Source organism: Callionymus lyra, chromosome 1 (assembly GCF_982586985.1).
Source record: "Callionymus lyra chromosome 1, fCalLyr1.hap1.1, whole genome shotgun sequence".
Lineage (NCBI taxonomy): Eukaryota > Metazoa > Chordata > Actinopteri > Syngnathiformes > Callionymidae > Callionymus > Callionymus lyra.
In genome coordinates this window covers 5,474,085-5,488,200 of record NC_141818.1, presented here as the reverse complement: position 1 = coordinate 5,488,200, position 14,116 = coordinate 5,474,085, and the positions used below count along the sequence as shown (strand labels likewise).

At 37.2% G+C, this 14,116-nt stretch overlaps 2 protein-coding genes across 8 annotated transcripts in view; both read right to left on the bottom strand.

Moving 5' to 3' along the window:
• Positions 1 to 2,005, bottom strand: part of camk2b1 (calcium/calmodulin-dependent protein kinase (CaM kinase) II beta 1) — a 67,763-nt gene extending 65,758 nt beyond the window's left edge. For 3 of the 7 annotated variants that reach the window (XM_087789597.1, XM_087789613.1, XM_087789622.1), the window contains exon 1: positions 1,650 to 1,998. In XM_087789597.1, the coding sequence (XP_087645723.1) occupies positions 1,650 to 1,711 (62 nt within the window). In that variant the 5' untranslated portion in view covers positions 1,712 to 1,998. Of the gene's footprint in view, positions 1 to 1,649 lie in introns of all 7 variants that reach the window. The other 4 variants (XM_087789605.1, XM_087789639.1, XM_087789648.1 and 1 more) reach the window with 3 other exon arrangements.
• A 2,082-nt stretch (positions 2,006 to 4,087) lies between these two features.
• LOC148087579 (protein transport protein Sec24C) lies at positions 4,088 to 13,666 on the bottom strand (the record flags this gene model as incomplete). The annotated part of the gene is made up of 20 exons (XM_087789673.1): positions 4,088 to 4,228; positions 5,180 to 5,269; positions 5,449 to 5,634; positions 6,407 to 6,586; positions 6,666 to 6,787; positions 7,550 to 7,688; positions 7,760 to 7,908; positions 7,969 to 8,065; positions 8,131 to 8,298; positions 9,255 to 9,356; positions 9,435 to 9,531; positions 9,766 to 9,957; positions 10,343 to 10,455; positions 11,282 to 11,370; positions 11,432 to 11,567; positions 11,637 to 11,764; positions 11,826 to 11,937; positions 13,074 to 13,127; positions 13,196 to 13,230; positions 13,291 to 13,666. Coding segments are annotated over 20 exons (2,706 nt in total), but the record flags the coding sequence as incomplete, so codon positions are not given.
• Between the last annotated feature and the right edge of the window lie 450 nt (positions 13,667 to 14,116).

Sequence of the window (14,116 nt, the reverse complement as noted above, 5' to 3'; positions counted from 1 at the left end):
TATGATATTGTTGTTCATGTATTCCATCACCAGCTTCTTACCGATGCGCACCACTATGACTCAGATAAGACTTAAGTTGGTAAACAGGAAGTGACTTTGCCGTGAAACCCACATCTACGTGGTTCACGGAATCAATGAATCCAACAAGTATCAAAATGCAGACGTGACTCGCTCAGATTATTCACCAGGTTTAACCTTCGATAACCCTCTGATTCTGACCAAAGTGACCTCTGATTTTGTTCTACTTCCATCGCTAACTGACCACTGCGGATGCAGACTGAGTTATTGAGTTTTACGTCACACACATAAGAGTTTAAGAAGCGACAACGTGATGGTGGTTTCACTGCAGTTTTGTCTCGACCCACCAGGGTTCCTGCCAAAAATTCTTCTGAAGTGAAACTCGGTGCCAGATAGCGATTAAATCCACTCATTACTCAGACCGCAAAACCATGCAGGACCAGTCAGGCTTTAATGAAGCACATTTTTTTAAGGGTGTTCTGCAATTTTTTGCTGCATTAACATGTACTGGGCTGGTTCACTGCAGCTACTTAATATCTCAATGAAAGTACTTCACATACTTACTGGATTTAACCCGTCATTATAGGGTGTGTTTGGAGAAGAATCACTTCTAAATGTGCAGAAACAATGTACAATAAAACTTGCTTATAGATTCAACCCTTGTTGCTATTATCTGAGGGTCAAGGTGACCCAAAGAATATGTTTGTGGTATCCCTTGCGTCGTCTCTGCGTCAAAGTGAACGACCTCCCTGGCTTCAATAAATGCACATGCAGTGGTGGTTAATTATTCTATTACATTTTAATTTATTATTTATCACAGATTTTGGTGTCGCTTCACTGTGGGCCATTTATGTGTCGTTTAAATTTTTAGAAATCTCTTTCATTTCGAATACATAATCCAAGGTGTATAAATGATAACATTTGATTATCTTTTTCAGAAGCTTTTACTGCCAGTCTTAGTAGTGTCAGTACGGAAAAATAATTATTTCATTTTAAATGTATATAAAATATTATCAATTTTATCTATCTATTTTTTATGATGTTGAACAAAAACGGAGCAAGTACATATGCTTCGTTTTTGTTTAACGTGTGTGTGTTGAACATGCATTACTACTTAAACAATACTTCAAATAATTATATATATATATATGTATAAATATAATATAATACTTGTAATAATTTGCTAAATATAATACATTTTATATGGTAAATGATTAAATACACAACGTAATTATTTACTAAATTATCAATAAAAAAGTTCGTTAACCAAGTTTTTTTCCCATTGACTTTATTTAAAAAGGAAGCAGAGACACACACACACACACACACACACAAGTTGTTTCTAGAACTACATCCGAGGGTCTTAAATTACTCTTTCACGGATGATGTCGTGTCTGACTCCCAAAAATACAACAGCACGTGGCTCGTCTGACGCTCGACGTTATGGTTTCTTTTAAATCATTAAAAAATGTAAAATGTTTAATGTAAAAGAGAAGGGGTTTGATGACGTCACGCAAACAGTGTGGCAGTAGTTGCATGGTGTATTTTGGAGAGTCCCCCCTCCACACACGCGCGCGCACACACACGCGCTCACACACACACACACACGAAGATAAGAGAAGACCACTGACTTGCCCAGCTCCTCGTACAGCTGATACTCGTCCGTGAAGCGCGTGCAGGTCGTGGCTGCCATGACTGTTCTTCCCTTAAATTAACCTTAACAACAAACAAACAAAAAAAAAAAAAAACAATTCTGAGAATGTCAGTCGAACTCGGTTCCGCCCAGCAGCGACTCGGCCGGTGGAGCGGTTCTGGACGGTGTGTCAGGAGGTCCCGAGTGGCGTCAGAGACGGATCAGGGTCCAGAAGAGAAGCTGTCACTCCGACGGTACCTCCGCGCTCTGGCTGTGGCGCGCGCCAGTCAAGATAGGAGGCGAACAAACGGTCACTTCCGGTGATCCTTCACAATAAAACATGAACCGCAACCACCGGAACAACATTTAAAGACTATAAACGATCACACAAAACATTACTTTCAACATCAATACTTTCACTATAACCTTCCTGTCGACTACACTGTACAATGACGTTTTAAAGTTTCAGCTGTTGTAAAAAATATGTGTCTACCTTTACTAACTTCCGTTGACTCCCGCGGTGCAGTGGCTTGAAATGGCGGCTCTCTGGCGCCCCCGGTTGGTGACGAGAGGAACGACACGAGGAGTGACGGAACACACCCCCGCCAGAGTGCTTCCTAATAGGGTCAGACGTGGGTGCGCGTGTTTGTGTCGAGGAGAGACAACACGCGCGTTACAGACGATTTTATTGTATTTTATATTTAGACTTTTAACAATAACAGCGAGTTTTTTTATCTGCCTCCCACAGATGTTATTGTAATTTATATTTTGAGCTCAGGATTGAATCAAACAAGTTACTAATATTTATATGATGTTATGTCTGTGTTTTTCCATGTTCTTTTTTGTCCTGCGGAGTCATTAAAGGAAGTTTTAAATAAAATGTATAATTATTATTTCATATAGTTTCACATTAACGTATGATTTATTGTCACCTTCAATACTATATGTAACCACTAGAGGGTTCTGTCTAAATTGAAACACCTAATAATCACATTACAGCAAAACCCTTCAAGTAGTTATCAGAGAAAACAATCGTATTCTGGTAAACTCACTTCAAATAGGTTCTTAATTGTAGCCAACATAACTGATCAATATCATACATTTGTTTATCGTATATATCGGACTTAAAGGTGTATTTAAAATCCTTCCTTTTCTCAAAAATCAACAGTGTGTCTTATAAGCCGTTGATTTTATAACTGGTTCTACTTTCTGACCTCGAACTGATTTATGTGTTATATGGAGCTGAAAAATCTGTCAAATTGTTGATTATTTATGAAGCCGCACTGCGAGTCACCGTAGTAGTACTCCGTTATTCACCGTAGTATTACTTCGTTATTCACCATAGTAGTACTCCGTTATTCACCTCAGTATTACTCCATTATTCACCGTAGTATTACTCTGTTAGACACCGTAGTAGTACTCCGTTATTCACCGTAGTATTACTCAGTTATTCACCGTAGTATTACTCTGTTAGACACCGTAGTAATAATCCGCTAGTCATTGTAGTATTACTCTGTTAGTCACCGTAGTACTACTCCACAAGTCACAGTGGTGTTATTCTCTTAGTCACCGTAGTATTACTCTGCAAATCACCATAGTATTACTCCACAAGTCACAGTGGTGTTATTCTCTTAGTCATCGTAGTATTACTCTGCAAATCACCATAGTATTACTCCACAAGTCACAGTGATGTTATTCTCTTAGTCACCGTATTATTACTCTGCAAGTCGCTGTTGTATTACTCCACTTGTCTCCTTACTATTTTTTCGTGAGCCACTGTAGTATTACTCTGTGATTCACTGTAGTATTAATCCACCAGTCACCGTAGTATTAGTCCCACATTTATCATAGTATTACTCTGAAAGTCACCATAGCATTATCCCGCGAGTCACCATAGTATTGCTCCGCGAGTCACCATAGTATTGCTCCGCGAGTCACCATAGTATTACTCTATGAGTTACCATAGTATTACTCTGCGAGTCACCATAGTATTACTCTATGAGTCAACATAGTATTACTCCGCGAGTAATAATAGTATTACTCTGTGAGTTACCGTAGTATTAATCCATCAGTCACTGTAGTATTCCTCGGCGAGCCACCGTAGTATTATTTTGTGAGTCACCGTAGTACGTAGTAAGTTGCGAGTCACTTCAGTATAAATGAATTATGGTTCATCAAGCTCTTTACTCGCATGTTACCTACTGAGGTCGTCCAGTTTTCCGGAAGAAACCGGGTCGAACCAGACGTAAATCTGCGATGCTAAAACTAGAAAGACAACAACTTGTCTGAGTCTTGGACTCGTGACTCGTGGAGAGAGTCGTGCTCCTGCCCAGATGTTTGCTCATGAACCTCATCATCTCACCAGAGTCTCATTCCTGGAGCAGCAGAGAAACAAACTCAGCAACAGAGAGAAGGATTTAATAAACTTCAACTTCTTCACTGCAGCAGACGGACTGAGTTCACGTGGAGATGATACAGGAAGTCTGCGTACGACGCTCCTCCGTTCGGGCTTTTGTCCTCCACCAGGTGGCGCTGCAGGACTTCCTTGCAGGCGTCGCCCTGCTTCGCAACAAACAGCTGGAGAGGAAGAGAAAAAAAACTTGTCTTTATTTTTATTTTTTGTTAAAATCAGCAACACTTTTATTCTATGTGTATCAGTAACATTAAAATATTTAATTTACATTTAAAATGCTTACATTTTTTTTATTTAAGTATGTAATTATTATTTAAATCATTAGATTGAATAACGTCTGTATTGAAAGATTGGATTTGTTTTTTTAATAAATAAATACAATTATTAAATTATTATAAAAGAATATAAAATGAAATATATTTACACACAGTTTTATTTTCTTATTCAAATAATTAAAAATATATATTTTCTAAATCAAATTTTTACATTTATAGCCAATAATTCCACCAATATTATACCAACGTTTTAATTTTAGTCTTTTCATTTAAAAATATTGAATTCATAAACGTATTTATTTTAATAAGAATATCAAATGATATGTCTAAAAAAAGCCTTAATTTTGAAAATGTTCTTTTTATTCAAGTATTATAAACAAACCAAAAAAATCAATCAAACTTCTTCCTACTTATTTTTCAAACTACAGGGTTTTGTTGTTTTTTATTCTGTTTCTTTTTGTTTAATTTTTGTTATTTTGTATGTACAAATAATTTTTTTTTGTTTAAAAAAGTTCGAAATAAATAAGTAAATTCATTCATTCAATATATAAACTGTTGAATTTAATAAATTAGAAAAATAATAAATGCTTAAAAAGTTTAAACAAACTAGAAAAAAAAGTATTTTTCTTTCTTCCTGCCTGAGGTGAGGTCGCAGGGGCAGCACCAAGAGCTCCAGACCTCCATCTCAACAGAAACATCTTCCCGCTTTTACTGGGAATTAAACTAAAGTCACACTTGTCTTTTCTCAAAATGTAGCTATACTTGCTCTGCCTGATAAAATATCAGCTAGATCAGATCTATAGTTGGTTCAGAAACATGTATTTGTTGAACAAGACTCACTGTGCGAGTCCAAGACACCTGAGAGTCGAGGGAGCTGATCAGAGATCGGACCCTGGAGGACACTGGGTTGTCCAGAGGAGGCAGTTTGGTCTGAGACACAGAAGACATAAAGACAGTTTAATGACCAGAGGGAGGAAACCAGAGTCACAAACGCACACAGGGGAAGATCCTGAAGTCTTTAAAGAAGTTTTCATTTTGGATCCAGGACTTGAGCATGAATGATGAAAGGTCTGATCTGATTGGTGCAGGAGCGGCCGGAACACTCTCACCTCTCCAGATGGCAGCGACGAGAAGCAGCTGGTGTTAAAGAGCTGCGCCAGAGTGCATGCTGGGACCTCGGCACCGACCCAGAGCAGCAGGGCGAGGGGGGCGTGCACCAGATAAAGACCACCGGGGTCCAGACTGACCGAGCTGCAGCGCAGAGACGCCTCAGCAGGACTGATGTGAGCCGGAAACTGAGAGACAAACCAGTGGAAAATATATATATATATATATAAGAAAATAAAAATACATGAGAAATAAAGTAGAGTTTTGAACTCCAGGTTACAAAAACACAATTAATTTAAATTATTTAAACTTCTCCTTATATATATTTATTATATAAATACTATTATTTCTATATTATTTTACTAATTTACTTTTTATTTTAACAACTTTTGTCCTTTTAATTCTGCTTTATACTTCTATCCAAGTATAATACAAATACTTTTGCTTTATTTACATATATTCTTTTATATCCACTCTTCTTATAAATTAAACAGTTTTAGTATATACATACTAGGAATAAATATATAACTGAATATTTAAAGAAAAATAATGTAGATAAATGTTTAATTGCAAAACAATTTTACTTTGTATTTCTATCTATATATGAATGAACTAAAAGAATAAGAAAATGATTAAAATTTGTAAAACAAATTGACAATTCTAAATATATGTAGAAAATAAAAATGTATATATAATGTATAATTAATTTAATAAAAAGGTAGGAAGATGTAAATTCTATAGAATATTACCATTAAATAATAATATATATATATATAATTTATTTGATATTATCCATATAAATAGATGAAAATATTAAGAGCATTTGAAAAACATACATAAATATTAGAGAAGTTAAGGAATATATTTCTTAACTTATGTGTAAAAAATAACCGTTGAAAAAATAAGAAATGTTTTGATGACAACAGAGGTCAGAGGTCACGATAGAAGACAGTTGCTGACCAGCGGGAGCAGCAAAGGGTAGAAGTGAGTGGCGATGCTGCTGGTATCCATGGCGACGACCTGACATCTCTGCTGCAGCCGCTGGTGAACGGAGCTCCTCAGTCCAGGAAGCAGAACCTCGCTCTTCCTCAGGCCGTTCACGTAAACAGGAAGTGCTCGCAGATGCTGCGGAAGAACCAGCTGCCAAACAACGGAACCAACAATTTTTTTTTTTGAGTTTCGTGACCTGGAGAACGACGCAGTGACTCAGAACCAGTACCTGACCCGACGACACCGACGAGGAGCTGCAGTGTTTGCGATACGACGCCAGGAGCTCCGTAACTTCCGTCTGCAGTTCCTCCCGCAGCTCCTGCAGAGGGCGCTCCAGAGCCCCGCAGTACGCTGACAAACACAGCAAACGATTCAATGTGTGTCCGTTTAAGACTCTTAAGAACATGATAATCATTATTAATGATTTATTAACAATAGCTAGGACCAATGGGTGCGTTATTAACTAGTTATAGCTGTAATATTAAGAGAACTAGAACACATGAGCATATGTTTACTCTGAATGTTGATGCATTACGCAACTTTGAATTTTTTTACTCAAATTTAAGAAAAATAACTTATTTATGGAAGTATATCAGTTTCAATAGAATATTAAATATTAAATGTATCATTTTAAATGTTGAAATTTTGTATATTGAAAGGTTTAATTTGTTTCAAATAATTGTATTTAAAAAATGAATTTGAATCATTTTATTCAATAACTTGTATTTTTATATTTTTGGATATATTGTTTTAAAGTGTATATTTTTTAAATACCACTGAATGAAAAAATACGTGTTCTAAGTTAAATATTTTTTAGTCAGTAGTGTATTTAAATACAGTGGTGTCTGGCGGCAGTAGATAAACATTCATATTGAATTTAAACGGCTATGAATTAAAAAATATTTAATTAAGAACGTTTATTTTTTAATTATTGGAATTCTTATATCAAACTCTATGTGTTAAAAAAACATTTATTTTGAAAATATTTAATTCTAAAATAAATAATCAAAAATAAGTTTAAATATTTCAAAAATAAAAGTTTAAAAACGTAAATTATTAATTTAATTTAAAATGTTAAATTCCAATGTTAGTAAACAAACAAAAGTGATTTACTTTTCTTGCAGTAGAAGGCGAGGACAGTTTGAGCCTGGCAGTTGCGGAAAACGTCCTGCAGGTGGCGCGAGCACCTCAGCGTGAGCGTGTGAACCCGGGTCCGGCGAGATCCGGACTGGGTGCAGTATTTCAGCACCGTCTGAGGACGAGAGGGACCAAACCTGAGTCTTCTTCGTTCTCCATTAGAAGTTTCCTGGAGAGCGAACGCACCTGCAGGACCAGACCTCGTGTCTCCTCTAGAGCCCGGCTGTGAGCCAGCTCCACGGCCAGGGTCGTCTGGGCGTCCACGGTTGCCATGGCGACCTTGCTGGGACTCGGACCGGGGACGAACAACCCGTAACAGCCGGACACACGAATGTCTGTCGAGACGACGAGTCACGATTAGAAGGTTTTGAGGAACATCTGCATCCAGGACTCGCCTTTACTGACGAACATCTGGAGTTCTGCTCTGTAACCCGTGTCCTCCTCCACGGTCCTGCTGAGGTCCCTGCTGAACCGGTCCCGGTCCAGTTCTCCCTGTCACGAAGAGCGTCAGAATCGGGTCTTGAAAGAACCTTTTTTTTTTTCCCGTCCTGCAGTACCTGAAGGTGGCTGTAGGTGTGCAGCGCTCCGCCCGTCAGATATGGAACGTGTCCCGCCCAGGCTCCGCCCACATCTTGACGGGCCAGGACGAACAGGTGAACCCCGCAGCCTTGACGGACGCACTGCTGGGCCAATGAGACGGCTCCGTCCGAGGGCTGGAAGATGGTCTGCAGGAAGAACAATGCAGAGTCTGACACCATCGTTCTCAAGTAGTGGTGCGAGAAAAATCATTTGATACACCTTAAATATCGCAATATTTATTTTCACAATAGTATATGGATATTAAACACATTATTTTATTAATTAATTCTTAAATCCTGTTTTATTTTATTTTATTTTATTATAGTTCCTTTATGGGTTTTTTTTTAAATAAAGTACGTATAAAATGCAACATTTTTATTCACAATAACATGCAAGTATTCACAAGATTTGCTCATTTTTGTGTTACAATTGGCCACTAGATGGCAGCAGCTAAATCCTTCGAGATCTAGACAATGACTGTATGAAGGACGTTAAATTAAAGTATAAATAACTATATATATAAATGTATAAATACATAACTAAATGTATAAATAAATAAATAATGTTTTGATAAATTTCAAAATATATAAATACATAAATGATTTTATTTTTGTCGAAGATCCGGGCTTTCCTGTACATTTATCCATTTATTTAATTAAACATTTAAACTTGTATTTATTTTGACATTTAATTACGTATGTATTTCATTATTTCAACATAAACAAAAGACAAAATGTATAAAATACATGAATAAATCAAAGTCTAAATGTATAAATAAATGTATATATATATACAGAAAAGCATGGTTCCTCAACAAAAATAAAGTCAAAAGTCATTTATTTATCCATACATTTAGTTGTGTAGTTATACATTTATTCATACTTATGTCATTTATCGCCCTTCATACGACTGGGGATGAGAGGATACAGTCGACTCCAGCAGCTTTTAAAGCTATTGTTGGATCATATTTTGTATAAAAACAAATGAAAGCAGTTACAAATAATCAAATAATGTCCTTGTATCTTGATACGTTACGCCATATTATTGCAAATACACACCCAAGTATTCTTAAGTACACACTTTGGAGTTTACAGTGTCCTACCTTTGGTTTGTTGGAACCAAAGAACCCTGAGGATGTCGAAGGTCCGATCTCCTTCAGTGGAGACGTGTGGAAGACCAGCAGCTTTCCAGGACAGTTGAGAGTCTGAAACCAGATTTATTTTTAGTTTAATTTTCTTTAAAGTCAGATCTTACGTTTAATCAGAGATGGTCGAAGTCTGACCTGAAACACTGCGAGTCCTGCTCGGACAGGAAGCTCCGGGGAGACTCCGCTGGACTGGAGGGACTCGGGTGTGAAGTGAGGAATGAGCTGCAACACACTGACAGACACACACATGTCGGGGTGTAAGAATCTGTGGACACACTTAAATATTGCAACACATTTTTCACAATACCGTAAAATAAGAAATTCGCTTTAAAATCTTATTTCCACCATAGTTATTTTAATATTTCAATTAATTGAGAAAAAAATTAAATAAATAAATTGACTGAGGACGAGAGGATACAGTCGGCTCTCGCCAATCCCAAGTTTGCAGACATGAGGCTGGACTCACCTGACCAGGCTCTCCAGGCAGTCCTGAAGAGGAACCAGCAGCCCCTCCCTCACAGGAAGCTGCAGGTCGTCGGGGTCGGTGATGACCAGCATGTGCGGGCGAGTCAGGTGGACGCTGAGGTCGTAGAGGTGGATCCTGCTGTCGTACGTCATCAGTCCCACGCGGATGTTTGGCGATGTTCCTCCGTTTCCCCTGAAGAGACGCGAGAGAGTCGAAGATAAATTCAGAGAATTCAGAAAACATTTTGTTTGTTCACATGTTGAAGAGTCTCGGGGCTTGCGGTTCTCACTTTGGCCACTAGGGCGCGACAGAAACAACATGTCAGCCAGACAGGGACGACTTTTTAAAGAATCGAGAATTAAAGATTTATCAAATAAAATCTGTGACATGAATTAAATTTAACTGCACATTTTTAATTCATATTTATTTGTAAAATAATAGTTTCTATGGAAGTATATCTGTGCCACTGATAAACTTTCATAATGTTCAACCTAATAATCCATTAAAGCTGAATTAAACAATACGATGAACTATTGATACATGTATTCTTCAGGAAAGATTCAAAGCTGAACATTACCTCAGCAGGGAGGACAGAAGCTGCTGCAGTTCACGCGTCACAAACTCCAAGTTTCCGGTTATCAGTGCAGAGGCTGAGACGTCGATGGCGAGAAGAAGAACAGCAGCTTCGTCCTGATGCAGCAGATTTAAAACATGATGAACGGATGACGGAGAGGTTCGATAAAACGACGCGGTTATGGATATTAATAACAATAATATGGAAACTAGAACAATAGTAAACACAAAATGTTATTATAACCCTTTGTTATTAATAAGATAAGAGACAAGATTTTCCTTTATTTGTCTCAATGTGGGGAAATTTGAGTCACAAGAGCAGGTTAACATTAATAAATATATATATAAGATTTAACATACAGTGCAAAGCTAACAATACTAATATAATAGCACAATAAACAACTATAATAACAATATTATTAGTGTAAAGTTTACATCAAATAAACGTTACAAAATAATGTTACAAAGTAACAAAAAGTTACATTTTTAAGTGAATTAATAGAACAACACATGGCATTTTTATCATGAAAAAATATATTTGAGAATATAATAAAAACATCAAGTTTTATATACATTTATATGATCTATTAATTAAAAAAATATATATATATATGATTCTTAATTTTTAAATGTTGTTTAAAAAATTGATTCAAAGAAAAATCCATGTAATTGAGTGAACACTAATAATATAAAATAAATATATAAATACTAAATGTGTCAACATAATGAAAAATATTTAAATTGTTACAATAAGTACATTTTAACGACAAAAAGGAAAAAATAAATACGATTTATTTAATAAAAATGAATACAAATTCAATATTAATATAAGAAAATGAATTAATTTTTATACATTTAATTTTTATAAACGATAAATACTGTCCAGATATAATCATATTTCACACGATAATTAATGTTAACTTTTATTTAAGAGATAAAAAACCTTGTGTGTGTTGAGGATCTCATACGAGCCCATGTGAAGCTCTGGTCTCTTCTCTCCGTCGACGCTGCTGCCGTTGTGTTGCCACGACACTGAGGATCAGATCAGAACTTGGGTGATGTTGTCGCCGTGACGACGTTTACCTTCGTTTACCTTCGCTGAGCTTCCCACAGAAGGGGCAGCAGAACCTCCTGCCGCCGTCCTGCCAGCTCATGGCCGAGCACATGTACCCCCCACACCAGCGGCACCCCGACACACACTCGTCCTCCCTGCACAGCTGTGGAGGCTTCTGGACACACACACACACACACACATCAAGTCTCGCATCTCTGCTGGACAACCAGGACGTCCAACCAACCTCTGAGCTCAGGTGTCCGGCCAGAGGAGCGACCAGAGCCCCCAGAGGAAGACGACTGAGCAGACTGGTCTGACCGTCCAGGGGGGCGCAGTAGGTCGTGGGCCGGATGACCCGGGGAACCGCGTTGCCTTCAGGGACACAGTACTGGTCAGATGGACGGAGAGGACGGAGGTGAAGACTGTCGCTCACCTCGGTCCTCCAGGACGCAGGGCGTTGTCGCCAGAGGAGGAAGACCGGAGAACGGCTCTGAGGAGAAGACCTTGTCGCGCCACGAGTTTTCATCGTCAGCCATTACCGTCACCTGCAACCAGTTCATGTCCCAGAATGCATCTCAAGTCTGGGTCAACAATCAAAACATCTTCTCTGATCTTTTCTGAACAGCAGTGGAAGAAAATATACAGTACATAAACTTAAATATCACAATTTTAAAGATACTATATTGATTTATTTTGGCTTTTATATCCCAATTTAATTTAAATCATATTTCTTAATGGTTTATAATTGAAAAGGTGTGTTTAGAATAAAATAATAAGTTTTTTTTTATTTGCAATTAAAAATATATATTATTATTATTTTTATTATATTATATTTTTGTTATATTCTTGTATTAAGTAGGTATAAAATAAATGAAAACATTTCTTTATTCAAAATTATTCACAACATTTGCTGATATTGTGTTTAAATTAAACTTGCAGTCATTCAAAATTAAATTGCCCAAGATGTAGACTATGACTGAGGATGAGAGGATACAGTCGACTCCGGAAGCTTTTAAAGCTACCGTCGGATCATGTTTTGTTTTAAAACAAACGAAAGCAGTTACAGATGATCAAATGATATCCATTTTTGTGTTCCAGTTAAAATCCCACCACTAGATGGCAGCAGTTGTTACCTGCTTGGCAGCTATAGGAACCACTTAACACCCGCGATGACTGAGGATGAGAGGATACAGCAGCTTTTAAAGCCGATTAGTTAGTTAGTTAGTTAGTTTCAAAACAAATGAAAGCAGATGACAAGAGTCTTAAGGTCATATTTTAAAAATTGAATTTATATTAAATTAAATATTAAACAAATTGTTTCATGGCATATTTTTTTTCATTTGTTGTTTTTTTATTCTCAATTTTCTTAAGAATATTTAAATAAAATAAGTATAAAAAATGAAATAAAATACAATACAAATTAAAGCGTATTTAAATATGTCCTTTTATGAATACATTTTTTTTTCTCTTACAACAGAATTAAATGAGGCGCCTGAAGAAATATAATCATCCCTGGTTTTATATGTAATAAATGATGTATGTGATGGAAGTAAGAAGTGAAAATACAACATGTCGTTGAAGGCAACAACGTAAGAGGATATTAATTGAAAAAAAACCTAATTAATTGCATTTTAATTGTAAAAGAAAAAGCTTCAAGAAAGTGAGGAACTGATCGACTCACAGCACTGGGAAGCAGCTCCGGGTTCAGTCCATAGCGAGACTCGGAGTTTGGAGACTGAAGAGAGAAAAACTAGTTAAAAAATGTATTTATTTTAAATAAATTATAACAAAAAGTATTCCGACCTGCAGTGTGACACCTTGATCTTCATTCTCAGCACCTGGTGAAAAAATACATTTAATAAAAAATAAAAAATAAATACTACTTGATTGGACGATACCTTTGTGGGGATGAGGGGGGAGGAGCCACGCAGGAGGCTGGACAGGTGAGACAGGTGAGGCGGGATGATACTGGGGTGCAGGAAGATTTGGTCCATTTTGGAAAGTCGGGGAGAACACTTGCTGGACGCCGTGAGGAGGAGGGAAGCTCGGAGGAGGAGATGGAACTCCATTGGAAGTCCAACCATCGGTCTGGTAGTTATTTTGAGGTACGAAGTTGAAGGTGGGGGTGAGCGTGGAGCCCACACGGAGGTCGTGGAGTGGGGGGCTGCAGGTAGAGGACCAGCCGGTGTATCCCCACTGGCATGGTGTCTGGCTCTGATTGGCTGATGGGACGTCCATCATTCCGCATCCACTTCGTTCATTGGTTTCTTGCTTTCATTGGGATCTAAAAGACACACACCGGCATGCGGCAGATTTCACAATAAAAGCTCATTAAGAGGACGAACGTTTTCTAAACCAAAAAACATTAATTTCGCTTAATTATAAATTTTTTTCGTATCTATAAAATGTTCTTATTTACAAATATCTACCTTTAAATAAAACGACCAGTGTAGTTGCTAAACGAGCAATGCTAACTGTGCTAGCCAACGACATTTCAAGCTAATAAATCTATTACTAACAAATAGAAATGTATCATCTTTAAAAGCGTTATTTTAATTTTAAATGAAGGACAGTAATAAAAAAATATATATACATTACCTTCACCGTTAGGCGGAAACGACATTCTGCCGCACTTGTCAGCGGTCAATTCATCTTTGCGTCAAAAGCGTGAGATGTTTTAAGCAACATTGACACTAACGACACGTAAATATAATAATATGTCGT